This window comes from Mesoplodon mirus (assembly GCF_964341445.2).
Source record: "Mesoplodon mirus genome assembly, chromosome: 6".
Taxonomy (NCBI): domain Eukaryota; kingdom Metazoa; phylum Chordata; class Mammalia; order Artiodactyla; family Ziphiidae; genus Mesoplodon; species Mesoplodon mirus.
In genome coordinates, this window is record NC_138982.1 from 604,287 (window position 1) to 628,547 (window position 24,261).

At 46.2% G+C, this 24,261-nt stretch overlaps 1 protein-coding gene across 1 annotated transcript in view; it reads left to right on the forward strand.

Moving 5' to 3' along the window:
* Window positions 1-18,705, forward strand: part of BFSP2 (beaded filament structural protein 2) — a gene marked incomplete at both ends in the record, with an annotated part of 69,015 nt that extends 50,310 nt beyond the window's left edge. Inside the window, 3 exons of the mRNA XM_082625391.1 lie at window positions 8,638-8,769; window positions 15,192-15,412; window positions 18,531-18,705. Of these exons, the coding sequence (XP_082481517.1) occupies window positions 8,638-8,769; window positions 15,192-15,412; window positions 18,531-18,705 (528 nt within the window). The remainder of the gene's footprint in view (window positions 1-8,637; window positions 8,770-15,191; window positions 15,413-18,530) is intronic.
* Window positions 18,706-24,261: the final 5,556 nt, after the last annotated feature.

Sequence of the window (24,261 nt, forward strand, 5' to 3'; positions counted from 1 at the left end):
TCTTTTTTTATTTATGCATTTTAATATCTAATACCTTAAGGGACTTGGTTCAAAATTCAAAATGATATACAGTGAAAAATGTCATCCCACCCATGTCCCAGCCACCCAGTCTTTGTTGTAGGGTCAGTCAATGTTTTCCTTTTCCCATGTGCCCTTTCAGAGACATTTTATGCATGTACAAGAAACTATGTATATATTTTCTCTTTTAACACAATTAGTAGCATTCAGAACATATTGCTTTTTAGCTGCACAATATTGTACCACAGGGGACAGCAAACTACGGCCCACAAGCCAAGTCTGACTTGCTGCCCGTTTTTCACAAATAAAGGTTTATTGGAACATAGCCATGCTCATCATTTACATATTGTCTATGGCTGCATTTGCATTACACCAGCAGAGTTGAATAGTTGCAACAGAGACCACCATATGGCCTGCTAAGCCTAAAACATTTACTATTTGGCCCTTTACAGAAAAACTTGCCAACCCTTGTTCCAGCTAACAGGTATCCCAGGGTTTCTTTAACCTGTGCCCTGCTGATGAATGGTGGCTTCCAATCTTTAGCTATTATATATAAGACTAGTCACTGACTTTGTATGTCCCTCATTTCCCAATATAGAAATGTATCTGCTGGATAAATTTATAGACATGGAATTGCTGGGGCAAAAATTATGTGCATCAGTAATTTTGATAAACATTGCCAAATTATCCTCTATAAAAGTTATAACAATTTATATTCTCATCAGAAATGTTTGAGAGTGTCCATTCCCTGCATCTTCATTGATACTGTGAGTTCTCACAGTTTGTGATCACTTTGTGATCTTTGCCGATATTATAGGTAAAAAATGGTTTTCCAGTATACTTTTATCTTGCATTTGTCATATGAGGAATGTGGAACATCCTTTTACATATCTTTTTTTTTTTTTTTTTTTTGCGGTATGCGGGCCTCTCACTGTTGTGGCCTCTCCCGTTGTGGAGCACAGGCTCTGGACGCTCAGGCTCAGCAGCCATGGCTCACGGGCCTAGCCGCTCTGCGGCATGTAGGATATTCCCGGACCGGGGCACGAACCCGTGTCACCTGCATCGGCAGGCGGACTCTCAACCACTGTGCCACCAGGGAAGCCCTCAGATCATATCTTTTGCCCATTTTTATTAGGTCTGGGATTCTTTTTTACTGGTTTGTAGTGGCTCTTTGTAAATTAGAGAAATTAGTCCTCTCTCCGTGATATAAGTTGCAAATATCTTCCCAGCTTGTCACTTGTCTTTTTTTTTTTTTTTTTTGGCCACAGTGTGAGGTTTGCAGGATCCTAATTCCCTGACCAGGGATTGAACCCAGGCCCTGGCATTGAAAGCTCAGAGTCCTAACCACTGGGACACCAAGGAACTCCCTGTCACTTGTCTTTTTACTTAATTTATGGTAGTTCCAGCTGGCTTTCAAAAGATATTGTTAGCCCGTAAGGAAGTGTTAGTATAGCTGTGTGCTACGGCGTTGTGCCCCAGCGGGTATGGCTGGGGGCAGGAAGGTAGGGTATCAGACTAGGGAAAATAAAGAGACTGTCTCATCAAGGGGGCACCGCCAGTCCTTTACCCCACTACCCAGCACAGCCACATGGAGCGGGGGAGGCGCCCAGGTCCTCATCTCCTATATTGTGTTTTCAACCCCACGACTGGTCAACACCCATCCACCATGGCAACCTCATCCTCATACCTTCCACCAAGGAATCTTCACTCACTCATTCAGACTCCATTTGTCAACCACAAACCAGGCTGCAGGCCCCATGCTTGGTGCTGTGGACACAACGTCCCTGGCTTCAATTCTTGCTCATCCCCAGCCACTGATTTAGACGATCTCAAAGCTGTCTTAGATATTTCTTAATAGTAACTCTTTCCCAGGAAAAGCGTAGGGATCTTACTTTGAAACTAAGAGATCTGCAAAGACAAAGCAACCCAAATCCGTGAGAAATTAAGGTAAGGGGGCTCGTATCCAGCACTGAGTCTCCTGGCAGGGATAGAGCAGAGACGAGCCTTCTTGGAATGGAGTGACCTTCATGACCCCGACCCAAAATGCTGTCACGTAGACTTCTCCAATAATTACTTGCAGATGAAGAATATAGTTTTCTCCTCAGAATACCCCTCCTTGCTGAGCCCCTTCTGCCTCGTTCATCAGCAGGGTGTGCTCACGCACGGCCAATAGGGCAGCGAGTCTGCCAAGCCACACGCTGCTCTGTGTTTCCTTTGGCAGCTTCGACCGAGGCTGGGAATCGGTCCTACACCCTAAAGAGATACGCTTCAACAGCCAAGCAGCTCTCATGTAAGTTCAAGGAGAGACATGGCTCAGCCTAGCCAGGCCAGCTCTTCTGCCAGTGTTGACGTTTCACCGAGTGAGACATGCACTTCTTTTTAATTCCCACTAAGGAGGACGCATGTCTCTGGTGAAGACTGGATGGCATCCAGCTTTCTCCCAGGTGAATCCTACACCTGGCTGGGGTAGTTCAGGTGTGTGTGCTGCCTATCAAGCTCTATCCTCAGCTAAATAACATTTATATGACACTGGGTGGCTGCAAAGTGCCTTATAATCATTACAATAATGACAGCCGATCCTCCTGATGAAAAGGACATTTAATTCCATTCCTGGTAGGTCTTCCTCTTCCACAGTCCCAAGCCTGCACCTGAAACACGCTGTAGACCTCCAGTAAACATCGCTGGGCATGTTCTAGGGGTAAAAACCAGATTAGGTGCCCGGGGTGTCGAGGGGTGAGCAAGAAGTTGTTCCTGTACACAAGGTGCCACTGTCTAGTGTGAGGTTGGCTGGGGTGCAGGTGAGAGACAACAGACAGAAAGACCTCGCCAGGCAGAGTGAGCTGTGCGGGGAAAGCGGGGCCAGCAGGGCATTTACTGAGGGCTTACCGAGCGCCCGACGGTGTCCTGAGCACTTGACAGGTCTGTTCTCATTTCATCTTCCCAGACCGAGATAGGTATTGTGATTTCATCCATTTTATAGAGGAGGAAACTGAGGCACAGAGAGGTTAGGTAAATCACACAGTTAGACCACGGCAGAGCTGGGATTCAAACCACATGTTCTGACTATAGAATCAACACTCTTAACTGCTACTCTGACCCAGACAGACCTCATGGAGTGGGCGGACCTTGATTCATCCTCTTTTTTAAGGATGAGCACAAGTGACATCTTGTGTGAGGTTGGGAGGGCTTTGTCTTGAGGGACCAAAAGGTTAGGCCAGACTTCTGTCGGGATCTTTCCAGACCACAAATCTGTGCCTTCACTGCAGATAAGCTTCTTCTATCATGCAAGATCGGGAACCCCTTTGTCCCCAAGGAGCCCACTGCTTTCCCTTTCTCTATGAAAGTGACCCTAATGAGGTCCGTGTGATCCTGTGAGATCTGAGAAGCTTAAGAGCAAGGCCGTTAGCTGTGCTCTGCATCAGAGCAATACTCTCCTAAAGCTGTCCCCCAGCTGCAAAACCCGGAGAGCTTGCGACTTGCTGGAACCCACGCAGCAACTGCTTGGGGAAAGGCAGGCTGCACACGTCCACCCTTGTGGGCTCAGTCTGGACACGTGTTCTGCTAAGAACACACCAGAACCACTGCTCTCCACATCCTGCCCCCTCCTAAACTCTCACTCTCCCCTCACACCACAGAGTGGCCATTTTTTCCAATCGCCAAGGGTGTTTGGGGGAATGACCACGCTAATCAGCCAAATGGGTGGGGTGTGGAGATGCCTCTTTTCCCCTCCATTTGCAGACCCTCCAATTCTTCATTCTGACTCTCACTCAACAGCCTGCTGCTCTTTGTCTGTCACATCCATCCCTCATGGGCAGCACTGTGCCAAGTTTTAAATTTTAATTTGAAAATTTTTACCGTATTTCAAAATGCCAGCATGCTTTCCTGCCCCAGAAACACAGCTGGAGTGCAAACCTGGGTGGCTCGGCTTGTGCGTAGTGGAGCCCAGAATTCCAGCTGGTTTGCAAGCCTGGGAACCAACATATCTGAACCTCAGCACACATCCCAGCAATGGCACTGAACGGCAGATCAATCTTCCCTTCCCACGCTCAGGAGCTAGAACCACACACCTCCTATTTGGTCTGTGAGGAGAAATCTGTAGGCGTTGGGTTGAAATGGAAACAGAAGTAGAGTTATTATAATAATGAGAAAACATGAATCTAAATAGCCATTGGAGAAGAACACGTAATACTTTTAGGTGAGTTAAAACAATTAACAGTCCCCAGATGAAGGACAAGTATCATTTGCGGCAAGCTGATTTGAGAAGGTCTGGGATGTGATATAAAACAACACTGAAACCCACAGTGATCAAATTAATTTCTTTTTCTCTTTCCATCTTAATTAAAAAGTGGTGCAAGAAAGTTTCCATTTGGTGCTGGGACATCATTAACACTTCTCTTATACTTATTAATTTTGCCTTTCAGCAAAGAGAAAGCCAGCTTTGAGACTCAGCAGCTTGGCAAGCAACATTTGCTAGAATATAATACAGTGGCTTGCTTTAATTTTATTGATTTTTTTTCAGTTACCTTTTATCTATGGCAAATAATACAGTTTTATCAGTTTCTGTAGCAATCTAGAACTTTGCTGCCATGAACCAGGCATCACGTGGAAGTTTTAAATGCAGATTCCTGGGCCCCACTCAGGATCTTCTTAATCAGAATCTGCATTTTCACAAGGTCCCCCAGATGATGTTGACACACTTTAAAATCTGAGAACTTAACTGTAGTTTACATTTTAAAGACATTTATTTACAAAGAAAAAGTGAATTGGTTCAAATAAAAACAGTTTGAATTAGTATTCAGATATATGACAAACCATGCTGATTGTCCAAGAATATTTGGGAAATACTTGGGTACAGCATTTTGCCAATAAAACTAAGACCTGGGGATTCATTTCTCCAGAGACCAGTGTGTGCCACTCAACTACCGAGTACATTATCTGGGTCGAGAGGAGGGACAATTCATTCAGTGCTAGGGCTATGGCCTTGGCCAGCAGCTTTACCCCAGACCTGCCCACCAAGGCTTTAAAACATGCCTCCGTGGGACTGGACTTCCCCTCATGCCCGGCTCTTACCCATCCTGTGCTGGTGATGTTTCCCAACTGCTCTCTGCAAGGAAATGTAAACATATGTTTTTATGTGCCAATCAAATTCATAACACTACCTAAAAGGTAACATAAAAGTTTCTGTTGATGTTTTCTTTCTGTAGTTTTAGAAATAACATATTTTAAGATAAAATACTTTGCTCTTCCATTGACATCTATAGCTTCAGTGTGACTTGCTATTTCTTGCGAAATCCACCAACCATTTTTATAATTCTGTCATCAACAATGGTGTCACAAAGTCAGATTACAGAAAAATGCTTGATTATTAATATCTGATTAAGCAAATAGTCTCTCATATCAATGATGAATGAGGATAGCTCTGCTATGAATTTTGGTTAATATTTGGATGAGTTCATTCATCAGCGTTGTGAGTGACTTCTTTGTGAATCACATGATAATTTTCAGATACTGGAAGAATAGTCCCTCTAATTTTTGTGCCATTCCCAGTGCAATAGCTACAGACATGACCCACTTTTAAGTTTAATCTGCATTATTAACATTTTCTGCATCCCTTTCTTAAATCTGGACCATCAACAACACAATAATTCAAACCCTGATTTGTAGTGTTTGCCAGTTTCCATGGTGTAAATACTCTCACCATGGTTGATTTCAAACTACTAACATGATGTAAATGAACACAAAGTTGGGAAGAGATGTGCAGGAGCACAGCTTTATGTGTTATTTCTACCACACAAGTACCATTGATGTAAATTACCTCAGTAGCATAGATAATGATAAAATGCAAAATAATTAGCCAGTGATGTGTTTATTTATTACCCTTTTTCATATAACTTATTTGATTGTAACTTGATATGATCTAATTTCGAATGACGGCTACATAACCACCAGATCACAAAATTCCTGAAACTTTAACACTTGGCTTTTGTGAGCTTTTAAGAGCCAGCTTCAGTTCACGGCTGCCCCTGGCCACTCTGACTCCATTTGTCTGCCAGGGTACCCCTCTCCCACACAGCCCATCTGGCCAGGCCCCAGCCCCAGAGGGAGGAAGAAAAACCGGGCTACTGATCACAGGAGTTGGTGAACCATGAGGTTATTTTAGAGGGATCCACCTTCTCTTTGAGGGAGACAGCTCTAATTTGGAAGGTCTTAAGTTGAGGCATTGGTGGAATTGGCAGCATTAAGTACTGGTTGTTAAGAGCACAGCACTGGGGTCGGCTGCTGGGCTTGAGTCCCAGCTCTGACAATCAGGGCCATACGCTCTTTTTTTTTTAATTTTTAAAAATTTATTTCTTTTTGGCTGTGTTGTGTCTTCATTGTTGCACACGGGCTTTCTCTAGTTGCAGCGAGCAGGGGCGACTCTTCGTTGCGGTGCGTGGGCTTCTCACTGCGGTGACTTCTCTTGTTGCAGAGCACGGGCTCTAGCTGCCAGGGCTCAGAAAGTGTGGTGCCCCCGTCTTAGTTGCTCCGTGGTATGTGGGATCTTCCCAGACCAGCGTTCGAACCCGTGTCCCCTGCATTGGCAGGCAGATTCTTAACCACAGAGACACCAGGGAAGTCTGGGCTATTTGATCCTGAATAAATAGCTCAATCTCTCTGTGCCTCAGTTTCCTCATGTAAAACGGAAATAACAATGACATTTGCTTCACAGGGTTGTAAAGATTAAATGATATATGGACTTAAAGCAGTTAAGGGAATTCCCTGGTGGTTGGAGAACTAAGATCCCACAAGCCGCATAGCACAGCCAAAAAAAAAAAGCAGTTAACAAAGTGTTTGCCACAGAATGCTCAATATATATTAGTTATCGTTAGTAGTATTCAACTCATAGTGGCTTTTTACAAACTCATTTGTTGGGTACTACACTCCTTGTTACACATAAAAAATATATATAGCCGATATTTGCATGATTTTAAGGTTCTAACAGCCTCCACGTGCATAACCTGATGGGAGCCTCATAGTGATCCCAGGAGGCAGTCATCATATGATTATCATTCCCCACTCAATGTCATCTACAGGCGGAGACTGGAACTCAGAGAGGCTGAATGATGGCCCGGAGACACACAGTCACGGGCCAACCAGTCAGAGCAGGGTCCACGGGTTATGTTCTCCTTCAGCTGCTCCCAAGCCTTTAATGGATATTTTTGTTGAGCTCTTTATAGCCCCCAAACAGCAAGAACTGGCAGAATTACTACTGAGATGTGAGCCTTTTGACTTGGGATTTCTTAGCCAGTCAGTTAGGTTGGACTATTTGCACATAATTCTGTAAATAAGTATTCATATGTGGTAAAGATGGCAAATTCAGAAAGCCAGTAACTTAGGAGAGAAAGCAGTTTATTTTCTCCTACATCACTGCCTTGTAGACATTTTATCAGACTGCACTGAAGATAAGTGAGGGAGAGCTCTCGTGTTTTCCCTTTTCCCCGGCAAAGAGGAGTAATCAGATTATGTCCATCTTGCTCTGGGGAGAAGGTTCAAAGCACAGAACTTCCTCCTAAATTCACAGTGTGGTCAGATGGGTTTTTACAGGGAAACAGGGGCTATCAGGTCAAGTTTGTTCACTCCTCGTTTGAGCAAGGTGTGGGGCATTTGGAGCACTGGAAAGGGTTACAAATTCCCAACGTTTATCAAAATTACAAACGCCTACTTTTTTTGGTATGGGGGCTGCATTGGGTCTTCGTTGCTGCACACGGGCTTTCTCTAGTTGCGGCAAGCAGGGGCTACTCTTCATTGCGGTGCGTGGGCTTCTCACTGCGGTGGCTTCTCTTGTTGCGGAGCATGGGCTCTAGGCTTGCAGGCTTCAGTAGTTGCAGCATGCAAGCTCAGTAGTTGTGGCTCGCGGGCTTAGTTGCTCCGTGGCATGTGGGATCTTCCCGGACCAGGGCTCAAATCTGTGTCCCCTGCACTGCAGGCAGATTCTTAACTACTGAGCCACCAGGGAAGTCCACAGGTGCCTATGTTTTTGATTCAGCAGTTCCACGACAGGAATTTACCCCTCAGAGGTCCTCCCATGTATGGAAAATGAGGGACGGCATCATTGTTCATAATAGGCCAAGACTGGAAACAAGCTAAGTGTCCACCAGTGGGGAACTTCCAAATAATAATAGTACTTCCAAGCAAGGCATTACCATGCAGCCCTTAAAAAAAATGTAAGTGATCTATTTATACTGCTATAGAATAATTTCTGAAAATATGTTAAGTACCAAGGCAAGGAGGGATGCTCATATGCATTTATTTATAAATATATGAAATATTTCTGGAAGGAGATATGAGAAACTAGAAACAGGAGAACAAAGTAAGTAGGGCACAGGAAGAAAAGGAGACTTTCTACTATATATCCTTTAGAAAATCTTTTGAATTTTATTCCATTTGCATGCATTATATGTTCAAACTAAATAAATGTTGGAATACAAGCTGGTGTGGGCGCCGATAGAAAAAGAGTGATTTTTAAATCAGATGGCTGTTTGCTCTGCGTTAGGGGCTGCGGAGTGGTGACTGGAGAAGGTAAGAGGGAAGGACGGGTTCAGGCCCTGGTTCCCCCTGCTCACCCCTGCCTCTCCACAGCAACAGACGGAGGTGGCCCGCAGGGCCCAGACCCAGGAAGAGAAGCTGGCTGCTGCCCTCAGGGTGGAGATGCACAACACTTCCTGCCAAATCCAGAGCCTGCAGGCTGAGACGGAATCCTTACGGGCCCTGGTGAGTGGGCCAGGAACAGCCTTGGCCTTTCCTGTGTGAAGTTTTACTCTCAGCTGTCTAACTGTAGTCATATGGGTTTCCCATCTCACAGCACATGCATTTTGAGGCCTGCAAAGGATCATCCGATACCAAACGACAAATGTAGTAGACACAGTTAGTGCCCCGGTGAAATTCCCTTCACCAGGCTGCTGCCATGACTGTTGGCTGCTGATGCCACAGATGCCCAGAGACTTGCCCTCCGCCAAAAAGAAGACCTGGCCTAGGATGGTAGGCATGCCCCACCCCCAGTCCTCAGCCGTCGCCCAATGACTGACTGACAGTGGGGTTTAAAAGCCCAGTCCACTTGCTTCAAAGTGGACTCTGCTCTGTGGTGTAATCCACACTCCAGAGCTCTCCAAGGGATCAGGCTGTAGCCAGAGTCCAGCCAAGAGCACCTCCTGGCTTAACACTTTACATTGCCCTGAACCGCTTTCCTTCTCCTCCTTTTCCTGAAAGGAACTCCTTAATTGTTGACATGTGCCAGGATCCCTGTGTCTGGCTCTGCTTCTGGGGAACCCAAGCAAAACTAGTAAGCTAGTTAGCTCTTCAGACTCACTGTGGTTTGTGGATGGATCCCTTGCATTATTAATTATTATTGTTAGTTAAAATGATGATTAATAATACAGTAATCCACCCTCTGATCTCTGGGATGGACTGAAGTTCTGTTAGGGTCAAGCACGGCTCCTCCTGGATGCCTCCAGGGGGCCATGTGTACTGAATCAAACCACAAGTGTTTGTACACACCAGAGTGCATGAAGGGGTTGGGTTGTATAAACCCCGCGCAGCTGAGGTAGTCTGGACGTCGTTGAGGCCCAAGAAGCCCCTCTCTCCCATCAGCCTCAAGTCCTGGGCTACTTGGGTACCCATTCTTCCACCACCCCCCATAAACCTCATCTCAGTATTGCCACCCATAACAGCTCCATCACAAACCGCCAGCCCCACCTCCCACTGTAGCCACAGCCTGCCACGAAGTTAGCTCAAGTATTTGTTCTAGTTGGTTCCCCTCAGAAACAACTTTTCCTCTGCCTGCTGCCAAGATCATCCCACCACCCCCAGTTCCCTTCCTTCAAGGGTCTTCAGTTCACTTGGTCCATTGTCCTCGGCAACAAGGTCACATGGTGCCCAGTCAGCTCAGGGAAGATGCTCAGTATTGCTACAACACGACACACGTCTCATTGCTCCACTTTTCTCCGAGTCATCCTCTGATGGGATCTGGGTCAGTGCAAGGGGGTGTGAGGAAAGGACCTGAGGTGAGAAAGATCAGCAAACTACAGCCTAAATCACTGCTACTTTAACTAAAAAGTTGTCTGAAAGAGATTGCGTTGTTCAGTGTTATGTGGATTTTATGCTAATCAGTTTTATTCACCTGCCATAACCCTTGATAAACATCCTAAGGTTGGGAATGCAGTGGCTTTAGACACAGTTAAGAGGCTGCCATTTCTCCCCCAGATGTCCCTGTGGCTGCCAAAGTTGCCACTCTTCTGGTGATAGAAAGTTCCAGGCAAAAGGTGAGGGATGTATCCTCAAGCCACATCATCAGAAAGGAAGCCTGGCGAAATTGCAGCCTAAGTAGCTGGCGCACATCACTCAGCTCATATTCCACACACACGTATTGGGAGCCTACTACGTGCTGAGCCCTCCCTTAGGCTTGGGAGAGGCCATCAAGCATTAAATGTTTCCTGTCTTCTAAGCGCTCATCACCTGATTGGTAAAAGAAAACCGGTACACAAATGACAGAACAAAGCAGGGGTACTTCCTGTGCTGCCCAGAGTGGATGCTCCAGCGGCCTCCATCCTCACACGCCCCCAGCCCGCCCTTCCCTCTGCCCCTTGGCAGGTGCTGTCACCAGCACTGCTCTGCAGAGAAGATGAATGTCCTCCAACTTGAGGTCTCCGGCTTCCATTTCCCACCTCAAAATATCTCTGAAGCTTTATCCACCCTCTCCTCCCTTCGATAGACTCTACCTGTCCCCTGTTGCACCATCTGGGCCATTCCTCTATCTACCGTCCCCTCTCTCCTGCATTATCAGTGTCCCCACCCCCTGGAATTGCCTGTGGGTAAAATAGAAAGTCTTCCTTTGCCAGACCTTCCAATACCACCCAACTCAGGCTTCATTTTAATGCCCAGAACTCATCCTTTGCTTTCCTGCACTTGAGCCCTTGGATGTGTTCTCCCATGTCTAGAAGGAGACGCCTCCCCCTACTCTGCCCCCTCTACCTGCTCCTGTCATCCACACCCTGGGCACAGGTGAGGTGGAGCTCACCGAAGTGCCACACCCACCGTGAAGCCTAGACCCTGACTCCAGAGCTGGGGTGATCCCTCCCACCTGCCACCCACTCACACTCAGAGCCCCCTGGTTCATGTGGTTATATCAGCTCATGCACTGAACTCACATTAACTCCTGGAGGGCAGGGACCATGTCTAATTAGTTTTATGTCCCCAAAGCACTTGGTACAGTGCCCAAAACACAATTTCTTCAGTGATAGAAACAGTAGTAAGAGCACGCTCACCTGCATTCTCTCATCAGAGCTTCATGGAAACATTAAGTAGGGTGGACCGTGACTGCATCCCATTTTGCCGAAGAGAAAACGGCGCTTCAGGGATTTTCCCACTAACACGAGTCATAAGTAGAAAGGCAGAGCTCTCTGGCTCTATCACGCACTAGATGGCGGCCGTCCTGTGGAGCTGGGGACGGGCGCTCAGACCCTGGAGTCTTGAATCCTTTCTCCTTTACTCAGTAGCTGTGTGACCCCCCGAAGATGCCGTTTTCTCCCTTGTACAGTGAGGATCTATTTTGGTTATCACATCCATCTGCTGTGTTAGTGGCTTAGGACAACAGGAAATCATTTGCTCATTTATTCAGCAATTTAGGGAGCGCTCGGCAGAGATGGCTCTTCTCCATCCCATGTGGCATCTGCTGGGGCTGGAACGTCCAAGAATGGCTGCTTCAGCTCACACACCCAGTGCCTCAGCTTTGCTTCTCTTTTTCTCTCTCCACGTGGCCTCTGCATGTACCTGGCTTTGACTTCCTCGTATCATGGCAGTCTTACATTGTTGGACTCCTGACATGGCATCTGGCTTCCCTCAGAGGGTGAGCACAGAAAGTACCAGGTCTCTTAACACCGGGGCTTGAAAGTCCCCGAATATCATTTACGCAGCATTCTGTTGGTCAAAGCAGTCACAGACCAGCCCAGATTCCACAGGAATCTGCCTCTTGATGAAACAGTGGCAAAATCACAGAGAGAAAGTGCAGGTGGGATGGAGATCATTGTTGCAGCTGCCTTTGGAAACGTGATCAACCACTGAACCATCTTAGGATTTTCCTCATAAAGTCATTGGCATGAGTAACTAGATAATTCAGGTCAAGCCCTTAGCACCGTGCCCGGCATGAGCAGTCAATAAATGGTATCTGTTATTAATTATCATTATAAAATTATTATTATAACCACTAGTATAGTAGCCCCAAGTTGGCATCATCTGATCACCACACCTAAACCCCATGGTCCTGACTATTGGGACAAATAGGACAAGAACCCACCCCCCAACCAGAAGATGGAGCAGTGATGTGCTGGCTGGGCTCAGAACCCAGGATGGGCTGCCTCTGTCCCCTGTGACTCTAGCAGATCACAGTTCTGGTCGCTGGGCCTTGCAGGCAAGGTTAGGAGCACAGGTGAGCCAGAACAGGTAGCACACACGTCTACAGCTTTCCGACATGGCAGAGTTCATCCAGCCAGCCTGCTACCCTCAGTCACAGCAACCTGTGCACACACAGGCCCTCAAAGCTATGTAAGCCTCAGACAGCCGAGCTGGTGACATTTGCTGCTCCTTTGCCAACAAGGTACTGTTTATAGTGGCAGCCAGGCATCAGTAATGGTGTCTGAGGGCCCCTGAGCTCTGTGTTCAGTCAACTCAGACCAGGAATGGAATTCAGTCCAGAAATCACAGGCCACTATTTTACTTTCCGGAGGGCTTAGCAATTTAAGGAAGTCCCTTCAGATCTCTAGAGACAAGAGTAAGCATGCTTTTGTGATCTCAGTTTGCTTGCTGGTGCTGTGTCGTGAGTGGGCCGGGGCAGGAGACCCACAGCAGCAGCTGATTATAGAGACTCAAGCACAGGCATCTCTGTGAGAACCAGGCCAAGATGTCAGGGACATAGGTGCAGAAGCTTGACTTGGACTCTAAGGGTGGAATGGAAAACACGTGGCACCTCTGATAGGTGTTCCCATGAACCCACCTTGGGCAGTGGGTCCTAAGTCTTCAGCTAAAAACCCCAGGCCACATGGAAAAGTCACCACGTACACAGGGCAAACACTATAGACAGATGATCCAAACCTGATTCCATGAAAGGTTTTTCCAAATCACAGGTGTTACAGGTCCAATGTCAACAACCACCACCCACAAACCAAGCAGTTTCCTGATGAAGGGAGAAAACCCAGAGAGGTTGGAATAACTGATTCTCAAAGTCCAGGTGACCATTTCTGCCTCCTCACTCCATGGAGGGCTTTTCAGGTCTCACCAGCAAGATAATAACCAGACCAGACACTGATCTAGATTTATTTCCACTAATCACATTTTGCCACCTGTAGACATACCTAGGATGGGAATCTGACTCAACTTCCTCATAGCCTATGGAATTGGGAAGATTTAAATAAGATAATATGGCGGCCCCTGCTTAACAGCAGCCATGATTCAAGATGACATCATGACCAAGAATCTTCGATTTCAGCCACAGTGGTCAAAAAAGGGTATAGAAACTTGTTTCATCAAGACTTGACTCAGTCCAATTTAGAAAGATATTTATTTATTTATTATGTGTTATATAAAATAAAAAGCCAGATGCTAAATTATAGAACTACATAATTACTACTACTAAGAGATGTTAAAGAGAGAGGCATACCTTTTTTTTATTGGTCAGCCCTACAGTTTGCAGGGCTTGGTATACGGGAAGAGGAGAAGAAAGTTTCAGTCTAGTGGGGAGACAAGGCAATAAGTGCACCATGATACAAGTGCTGTCATTTGGGCAACACACACACACACCTATTCTGTGCCAGGCCCTGTCCTGTCTCTGGGGTTAGAGACTAGGTTCCTGCTCTCAAGGAGCTCAGCATCTGCTAGAGCAGACACTCCCCTATGAAGTTCAGCCCGGTATGATAAGTTCAAGGGCATGCATGTGCTTGGGTAGCTGTGAAACCCAGAGGAGGGACACCCTAACCGAGCCTGGTGGTGGCAGAGGCAAGAGGGCATGGAGGACGTCTTCCCAGGAGACGTAAGCCCTGAGCTTGGACGTGGGGTGAATAGGAGGCAGCCAGGTGAGGAGAAGGGGAGGTACAAGCCCCGATTTGGACTTTAGACAGTGCACTGTGGCTACTGCGGGGGGATACAGAGGGGGAGGAACCACAGGCAGGGAGGTGAGCTAGGAGGCCTCGGAGGTTACCCCGGGTGAGAGGTGATAAGAATCGATCTGGGGCATTGGTGTCTGGGCAAGAGGGGGCACGTATGGGAAAATGTTTCAGAACGTACAAGAGGTAGGACTCAGTCATGCCTGAATTTGGGAGGCAAGCAGGATCAGGGCCCTACCTTTCCCCGGTTTCTAGCTCATGTGGGTTCACCACCAGCTGGAGCACAGGAGAGGAGGGGCCAGCAGCTTCCAAAGGAAGCCGATGGCTCCATTTTGGACACCTCGGTTTGAATGGGGCCCATGGCCTGCATAAATTACCGGTAAGAACCTCAGTACCGAGTCTGCTTGGGGGAGAGATCTGTGCTGGACGCATCAACACAGGAGTCATCCACAGAGATGACCGAGCTGCGCGTGGAGTGGAGACCAACCTGCTCAGGGAGAGGAGGGCGCGAGTGGGCAGCAAGGGGCACAGGAACTCGCAAGATGAGTTACTAAAACCACTAAAACCACAGGGAGCGTGTAGAGGCCGGAGACATTCGTTCTGACTGCGGAACTCTGGGAGGAATGCCGAGGAGACCGCGTTCCAGCTGGACGGCGGGTGGCGGTCCCAGGGAGCAAGATTTCTGTGAAAAAACACCTGCAAACTGCCCCGTGTGTGTGTGTGTGTGTGTGTGTGTGTGTGTGAATCTCTCTCTCTCACTTGTCCTCTCGCATTCTCTCTCATCTGGCTCTCCGGTTCCTGTCTCTCTCCCTCCCCACCTCCACCCCTGTCCGAAGGATCAGTGAATCAGACTAAGCAAGACTCTGGCCTCCCCAGGAGGATTCATTACTTTCCCACTGAGCCCCGTCAGCCCGTCAAGGTCATCGTCCTGGGAGAAACAGACAGACCAGGCCGGTGCCAGCCCCTCCCACTGCTCTGCCCATCTCCCTCTTCCAGGGCCCTGCCCATCGGCCTTGGGTCTGGACCGTATTCCCTCTCTTGTAGAAACGAGGCCTGGAGAACACCTTGCACGACGCCAAGCACTGGCACGACATCGAGCTGCAGAACCTGGGCGCCGTGGTCAGCAGGCTGGAGGCGGAGCTCCGGGAGATGCGCACAGAGGCGGAGCAGCAGCTGCAGGCCCGCGAGCACCTGCTGGCACACAAGTGCCAGATGCAGCGGGACGTGGCGTCCTACCATGCGCTGCTGGACCGCGAGGAGAGCAGGTGCGTCCCTGCTTGGCTTTGTTAGGAAAGGAGTAGATACTCATGGGTTTAAACTAGACACTTTTTCAAACACTATAGAAGTAATTAGTGTAAAAAGGAGAAATCACCTCCCAAACTTCCCAACATCCAGCCCCACTCCCACAGCCTGTGTCCTTCCAGGATTTTTCTATTCATATATATGCAAATATATAGACAAAAATATATTATGTACTTATGTATGTATACGTATATGTGTGGATGTCTGTATGCATTCATAGATGCAGACATACAGCCACACAGCATATACATACCTATATGTGTTCATGCATACTTCCTACCATACATGGTAGCAGTTAGGATTGCTTTCAGCTGCCTGTGATAAAACCTAATTAGTGTAGCTATAAACCAACGCTCCTGAAACTTTAATATGCACTCAAAACATGCCAAGCCCGGGCACCATTTTAAAATGCAGATTCTGGGCATCCCTGGTGGTGCAGTGGTTGAGAGTCCGCCTGCCGATGCAGGGGACATGGGTTCATGCCCCAGTCCGGGAAGATCCCACATGCCGCGGAGCGGCTGGGCCCGTGAGCCATGGCCGCTGAGCCTGCGTGTCCGGAACCTGTGCTCCTCAACGGGAGAGGCCACAACAGTGAGAGGCCCGCGTACAGCCAAAAAAAAAAAAAAAAAAAAAAGCATATTCTATTTCTGAAGGACTGGGGTGGGGCCTGAAACTCTGCATTTCTGACAAAACTCTCAGGTGACACCTATACTGCTGGTCCACAGACCACACTTTGAGCAGCAAGGGCATAAACCATGTTTACCTAAGAGTTCCAGAAATGAGGTAGGCCAGCCTGTTCCATGATATCAGTCAGGTCCCAAGCTCATTTCATCCCTCTGATATACCATCCCTGTCTTCATCTTTGTCACCCCCAATTGCCAAATGCCTACCACAGCTCCAGACATCGTAACCAGACATCATGCATGGCCAGAAAAAGGGAGGCAAGAGGCAACAGCAGAAAGGCTTTTGCCTGCATGTCTCACTCCTTTTTTCAGTGAAGGAAAAATGTTTTGGGAAGGCTCCAACGGACTTTTCCTCCTATCTCACACGACCAGATCTACCTGCAAGGGATGCTGGGAAAGCAACTATTTAGCTTTTCCAGCCTCCATCCTGGAGAGAGGCAAGAGGTTGGGAATGGCATGGAAACGTCTATGTATATATATGTGTGTATGTGGTATATATACATATATGTATACACATGCACATATATATGTAGTCTTTTTTTAATGGGTAAGGATTCCTGTGGCATATGCATGAGTCTTGGGGCTTAGCTTCCTTGCCAGCTTTTTAAGGAAATTGAAGCCTTTATCACAATTCTATATCTTCATATTGCCCTCCAAGGTCCCTTCCGTCGCATACATTGAATGAGGAAGAGAATACATAGTAGAATAGCAGCTCTAAGAGACAACTTATCGATTACGTAGTACAACCCCTCCTGATTCCAGAGAGAATAAGAAGGCCAGAGCAGAAAAGGATTTGCCATTTGCCAATGATCAAAATAGGAGGAAGAGGCCGAGCTGGTCCAGAGCCTAGGTCTCCTGGGTCTCCAGTGTGCTCTCTACCATCTCTTTCCCAGAAGGCAAGAGGGCCACATGGAAGCAACCTAACCCTTGCTCTTTCAAGCAAAAACATGTCATCCTGCTCCTTTCCAGCTGTCTTTTTATTGGATTGATTTCTGTTGATTATAAAAGCTAGATGTTTGTAACAAAGCTAATTTTTTCAGATGCCTATGAATATCTGAATACACAAAATCGTATTAAACAAATCCAAAAAGTAACAAGATAGACTGAATTTACTTCAAGAATATAAGGACTCCATCCAGTGAGTGCCTGCTATGTGCCAGCACAGTCTTAAGCTCTATGTTATCGTCATTTCTCCACAAAACCCTGCCAGAACTACATCATTATCCCCACTTTACAGACAGGAAACAAAACCTCAGAGAGCTTAAATCATTTGCCCAAGGTCACACAGCTAATTACCATGGAGGTGGGATTTGAAAGTCAAACTGTCTCGTTCCAAAGGCCAAGTTCTTTCCATGAGGCACCTGCCTTTCGTATAATTCTGTTGTGATTTCTTCACTAATTTTCATCATCCATTGCTTGTCTCACTCAAATGTGTTTGTTGCATTTTGTTTGTTTGTTTCAGCTAATGGAGAAACACCCTCTTTTCATGAAGAAAATGCTGCCTTCCTCACCGAGTGACCAACCAAGTTCCATGAGGAGTCCCCACCCCCTCACGCCCCCCAACCCGCCTCTTCCCTCCCCCTCCCCACCCCATCCCAAGCTGGATTCCCTGCTGGATGCCCCAGTTGGCTCAGCTTGAGCTGAAAAGCTTCCTGGAAGTGGAGAGTGTCCTGCTGCCTGAATTCAAATAGTCTGTAGCTTGAGCAGCCTCCCTTGCCCCTCTCCAAATAAATGCTTTGTGTGTGGCTTCCAGTCTGCCCACCTTGTTCAATCCACTGTCGGATGGAGATGGATATCGCTTTACCTGCCTGACCTTTCCTCCTGGGGCCATTCTTAAAGGCTTCTGGAAGGGTCCTTGAGCGTGACGCCATCTTCCCTGTTGTTCAAGGGTCAGCTGCTCTTGGGTTTATCAACATAAATGTGCTTCTTGGGCAAGAGTTGTGCTCGTGGCGGGCAAGATTGCCACCACTGGAGGCAAAAGCAACGTTCTTGCTACAGAGGGGGTCTGTGTGTATCATGACCACAGGCATCACAAAGTATTTGGGTGTCTTTCACGTGCCGTTCGTGGGTAGTAATGCACAGACACACCCGCTTCACTGCTGTTGGCAGAACACTTCTCGATCAGCTTAAAGGGAGCTTCAGTTTAAATCTGTGGGGGTTGAATTAGGCTGTGGTTGCCTACACTTGCAGCCTCAGAATATACTTCCAGGGTCCTTCCCCAGCCCTCTCAGGGCCCAGGCCAGCCAAATATAGTTCATGAATCCGCCACATACCCAGCCAAGACTCCCCTGCCTTCTGATTAAAACTGAAACCACCACCTGTGTCCTAGCGCAGTCTCGCATGCCTCCAAAACCACACACACGCAGCCCAGACTTAATTTCTCAATTCTTCCCCCAAGCTTCTGTCAGTCCACCTGTCACACAGAATTGCAGACCAAAATATCCAAGCTGAATCTCCGTCCTCACGTAAGCTGCTCATCCAGACAGAACGATGTGTCCAATATGGGCGCATTGGAAGACACCCTCCCTCAGTACCTGGGCTTCCAAATAGCCAAGGCCGACATAAACAAATGAAATCTTATTTACCCTTAAGAAAGCTGGAAAGAGAAGCAAGGCAAGACATTAGGTCTCCTGGTTGAAATTGTTCCAGCTGCTTTCCCTTTTGGGCTTCCAGGATCAAAGAAATTGTAATAATAAGTCCCGTGGGCAGGACAGCTATTTACAGTTTGTATGGCACCTTTGCACAATTCCCTCTGTTGTTTGAGGCACAGAAACCATCAAGACACCACCTAATGCTGCATTTCAGCAAAGCTGCATTTCAGCAAAGCACCAATCCCCTCCGCAGCTGCACACCCCAGGGGTGCCCATGACTGAAACACTGGGTACCAGGGCCTCCCCAGAAGACAGAGTGTGCGCCTGGCTATATCAAATGCCCATTCACTGAGGTCTGTTTCTTTTCTTTCTTACTTGTTACAGTGAATTTTTGCCCCCCAGCCAAGACCTGAATCCCTAACCTAAACACAGCGGGAGGGCCTCAGAAGGAGGTACTTCTGTGTCTGAATGGCTGTGCATTTTCCAGAACCTGGAAGCTGTCTCAGCCATGGGAGGAAGGGGAGAATGGATTTGCACACCCTCCTGAGTTTCCACCAGACACACGCTGTGCTGGGCCGCACACACTCCGTCTCCTTGGCTCCGTAATCTCAAAGAGCAGCTGCCTTAAGCCATTAAGTTAATCATCCTTTGTCAGGGAGAGCCCAGCAGACGGGTGCTTCCAGTTCTCAGCACAGTTTCTTGCTGTTTCTAATGAGGCTTCATTAACAGGTAAGAAAAGGCACTGCTGACCCCCTGACTCCTCTGGGGCCTCATTTACCTCAGACTCCCTCTTACAACATCCGGTACAATTACACTCTGGCGGCAGTTCACTGACAGGTGGCAGGAAGGATGCTGCTTCTGCTGGTCTCAGGGACCGTTTGTTCTGGGGCAGAGACCAGAGGAGGGCTCCCGACGGACTCCTCCGAAAGCGCAGACAGGCTCTATTTCCAGACAAGGTAACGAATTCCACTGGCCTCTGGCCTGGCTCCTGGAGCACAGTGTAAACTCCCACTGAGATTGCTGGAACATCCACTGGATTTCAGACCAAAGTCCTTAAGTCTCACCTTCATTAACATCTATGACACTTCCAAGAACCTGCTGGTGCCCAGACATTTTGTTGGACTTTGGGGATCCCAGTAAAAAGAAGAGACAGTTTCTGCCCTGGTGGGTTTACAATCTCTGTGAGGAGTTCACATGCGCACATAAAAGGAGAAACAAAGCAAAGCAGGCAGAGCAGCACATTACACTTTGCACGACCCCTTCACATAATTCAGTGTATCATAGGAAACGTGAACGTAGACGTTCAGGTCTGATCTCTGTTGGTTTCGGTAAGATGATTCAGCAGGAATCATCAAGCACCATGCTGGTCTCTGATTATCTCCAAATAGCACACAAATATTTTTTCCAGATTTATTAAGATAAAATTGACATACAACACTGTATAAGTTTAAGGTATACAGCACGATGATTTGATATACTGTGAAATGATTACCACAATAAGTTAACATCCATTACCTTAAGTAGAGAGCAAAAATATTTTTCTTCCTTGTGATGAGAACCCTTAGGATTCACTCTCTCTCTCTTTTTTTTTTTTTTTTTTTTTTTTTTTTTTTTTTTTTGTGGTACGCGGGTCTCTCAGTGTTGTGGCCTCTCCCGTTGCGGAGCACAGGCTCCGGACGTGCAGGCTCAGCAGCCATGGCTCACGGGCCCAGCCGCTCCGTGGCATGTGGGATCTTCCCGGACCGGGGCACGAACCCGTGTCCCCTGCATCAGCAGGCGGACTCTCAACCACTGCGCCACCAGGGAAGCCCAGGATTCACTCTCTTAATAACTTTCATCTATACCGTACAGCAGTGCTAAGTGTAGTCGTCATGCTAACTATAACATCATGTATGTTACGTCCCTAGTACGTCCCTAGTACTTATTTATCATATACTAGAAGTTTATACCTTTTGACCACCTTCATCCAATTTCCCCTAGCCCTACCCCCTACCACTGGTAACCACAAATCTGATCTCTTTTTCCATGATTTTTTTTTTTAAGGTGCCACATATAAGTGAGATCATACAGTATTTGTCTTTCTGTGTCTGACTTACTTCACTTGGTATAATGCATTCGAATTCCATCCATGTTGTCACAAATGGCAAGATTTCGTTCTTTCTAATGGCTGGATAATATTCACTGTGTGTGTGTGTATGTATGTGTGTGTGTAATCTCACAACTTCTTTATCCATTATCCATCAATGGACACTTAGGTTGTTTCCATACCTTGGCTTTTGTAAGTAATGATGCTATGAACATGGGGGTGCAGATATCTCTTTCACATAGTGTTTTCATTTCCTTTGGATATAGTCCCAGAAGTGGAAATGCTGGATGATGTGGCAGTTCTATTTTTAATTTTTTGAGGAAACTCCACACTGTTTTCCGTAGCGATGGTACCACTTTACAATCCTACAAGGGTTCCCTTTTCTCCACATCCTCTCCAGCATTTGCTATCTTTTGTCTTTTTGATGCTAACCATTTTAACAGGCATGAGGTGACATCTCATTGTGATTTTGATTTACATTTTCCTAATGATTAGTGATGTTGAGCATCTTTTCACTTACCTGTTGGCCATTCATATATCTTCTTTGGAAAAATGTTTGTATGCCCTTTGCCCATTTTTTAATTGGGTTATTTGGTTTTTTTGTTATTGAGTTGTGTGAGTTCCTTATTATAACTTGGATGTTAACCCCTTATCAGATGTATAGTTTGCAGATATTTTTTCCCAATCCGTAGGTTGTCTTTTCTTTTGTTGATTGTTTCTTCTGCTGCACAGAAGCTTTTTAGTTTGATGTAGTCCCACCTGTTTACTCTTTATTTTGTTTCTTGTACTTTAGGTGTCATCCAAAAAATCATTTGTCAAGACCCATGTCAAAAAGCTTTTTTCCTATGTTTTCTTTGAGGAGTTTTATGGGTTTCCATCTTGCATTTCAGTCTTTAATCCATTTTGAGTTAATTTGTGTGAGTGGTGTAAGATAAGAATCTAGTTTCATTGTTTTATGTGTGAATATCCAATTTTGCCAGTTATTGAAGAGACTGTGTTTTCTTCATTGAGTATTTTGGCTCCCTTGTCAAATACTAGTTGACCATATATGTGTGGGTTTATTTCTGGGCACTCAGTTCTGTTCCGTTGGTCTATGTGGCTGTTTTATGCCAATATCATACTGTTTTGATTACCATAGCTTGAAATCGGGAAGTGTGATACCTCCCACTTTGTTCTTCTTTCTCAGGATTGCTTTCACTCTTCAGGATTTTTGTGGTTCCATGTAAATTTTAGAAGTGTTTTTTCTACTTCTGTAAAAAATGCCATTGGAATCTTGATAGGAATTGCATTGAATTTCTAAATGGCTTTGAGTAGTATAGACATTTTAACAATATTAATTCTAATCCATGAACGCAGAATGCCTTTCCATTTCTTTGTGTCTTCTTTGATTTCTCTCATCAGTGTCTTATAGTTTTCGCTGTAGCGATCTTTCACCTCCCTGGTTAAATGTATTCCTAAGTATTTTATTGTTTTTGATGCTATCGTGCTATAGATATCCTTTCATAAACACATCATCTTTTTGTTTTGAGAAATGGTAAAAGAGGATGGTGCCTCTTTGGGGGCAATTCTAGCATCTTATCTGGGGTTGCTGGACTTAGAAAATAAAAATACAAGGTGCCCAGTTAACTCTGAATTTCAGATAAATAAAGAATAATTTTTAATAGAAGTATGTCCCACATATTGTTTGAGACATATGTCTACTAAAAAGTTATCTGGCAGCCCTAATCATATCAGACAGAAACACTCCATACTTCATATCCCCGAAATAGTTATCTGACCTCAAATACTACATGAAGTTTTGTCCAGCATTTCTAGCTTGGATATTCCAACACACAAGACGAGGAAGGGGTGACCCAGGCCATGTCCTTGCCCAGTCTTGATTGAAAACTTCGTCTCCTGACACAATACCACAGCAGGTCCGGTCATGTTCAAGAAATTAATCTGCTAGATGAGTGATGAAATAAAGCAAACTAGTTTCTCCGCAGAAGCGGCGGGCTTAATTAGATCATATAGACCGGTTATTCTGAACAATAGATTGAGCAGGAGCTAGAGTAGATCCCAGCATAGATGTGCTGTGCTGCAGAGTCAACAGAAAACCCCATTGTCCTGGTCATGCACAAGAGGAAATACTCCATTTTCTCCAGCTCCTCCTGAGAGTGAAAAGTAATTCACACCACAGGGAGTCAAGCTTTCAGTGTAGTTCTAGGATTGGACACAAAAGCCATGTTGCATTTTAGGGGAAGGCATTTTGCAAAGTGGGTGAACAACAAACTACATAATTTCTTCGGACAAGTCATAGATACTTTGTTGGCTTGTTTTGTTTTGTTTTGTGCAGCGAAATTTCTTATTGACGGCCTGGACAGGACAAATGTATAAACAAGGTTCACAATGTTAAACTAAAAAGCGTACTTGGCAAAAAAGCTTACAAGTTGTTGCTAACCAGTCGTGCTCTGGGTGCTTTAAGAGGGAATCACAGGACGGGCGGTGGGGAGAGGGGGCGGGTGGCAGGAATAAATAGCCTAGTGGTAGGTTCAGCACCTCATCATTTAGCTACTGGTGACCAAGAGAAAAGAGGTAAGAGAAACACATAGGGTCATACACTGTCCTGGGAAAGTTAAAGAGTGGTTTTACACATTATTTTGGGAATTCAGTCTTAGCAGTTTACCTGAGCAACCATCATGCTCAGTAGTGGAAAACTCACTCCAAGATTAAATCCTCTTCCTCAATAACATTTATGCAGCCCTGTTACATGTCACCATGGTATGTGCCAAGGATACAGAGATGTACAAAATGTGGACCTGCCTTCAAATAATCTAGGTCAGCACTGTCCAATAGAAATAGAATGCAAGCCACATATGTCATTTAAAATTTTCTAATAGTCACATTTTTAAAAGGGAGTTGGGGGGGGCTTCCCTGGTGGCGCAGTGGTTGGGAGTCCGCCTGCCGATGCAGGGGACACGGGTTCGTGCCCCGGTCTGGGAAGATCCCACATGCCGCGGAGTGGCTGGGCCCGTGAGCCGTGGCCACTGAGCCTGCGCGTCCGGAGCCTGTGCTCCGCAACGGGAGAGGCCACAACAGTGAGAGGCCCGGGTATGCTCTGCAACGGGAGAGGCCACAACAGTGAGAGGCCTGCGTACCGCAAAAAATAAAAAAATAAAAAAAAAATAAAAGGGAGTGGGGGACAGGTGTATATATTTCAAACTAATTTTGATAACATTTTACTTAATCTCATTATATCCAAAATCCTATCATTTCAGCATGCAGTTTATGAATTAGAAATTTTACATTCTTTTGGGGTACTAAATCTTCTAATCCGGCTTATATTTTGCCCTCTAGTCCATCTCAATTTGGATACTAAATTTTCATCAGAAGTACTTGATCTGTATTTAGCTCTCATAAAATTTATAGCTGAAAAAGTAGATTTACAAATCCAAGTTGTTCCAAACGTACTT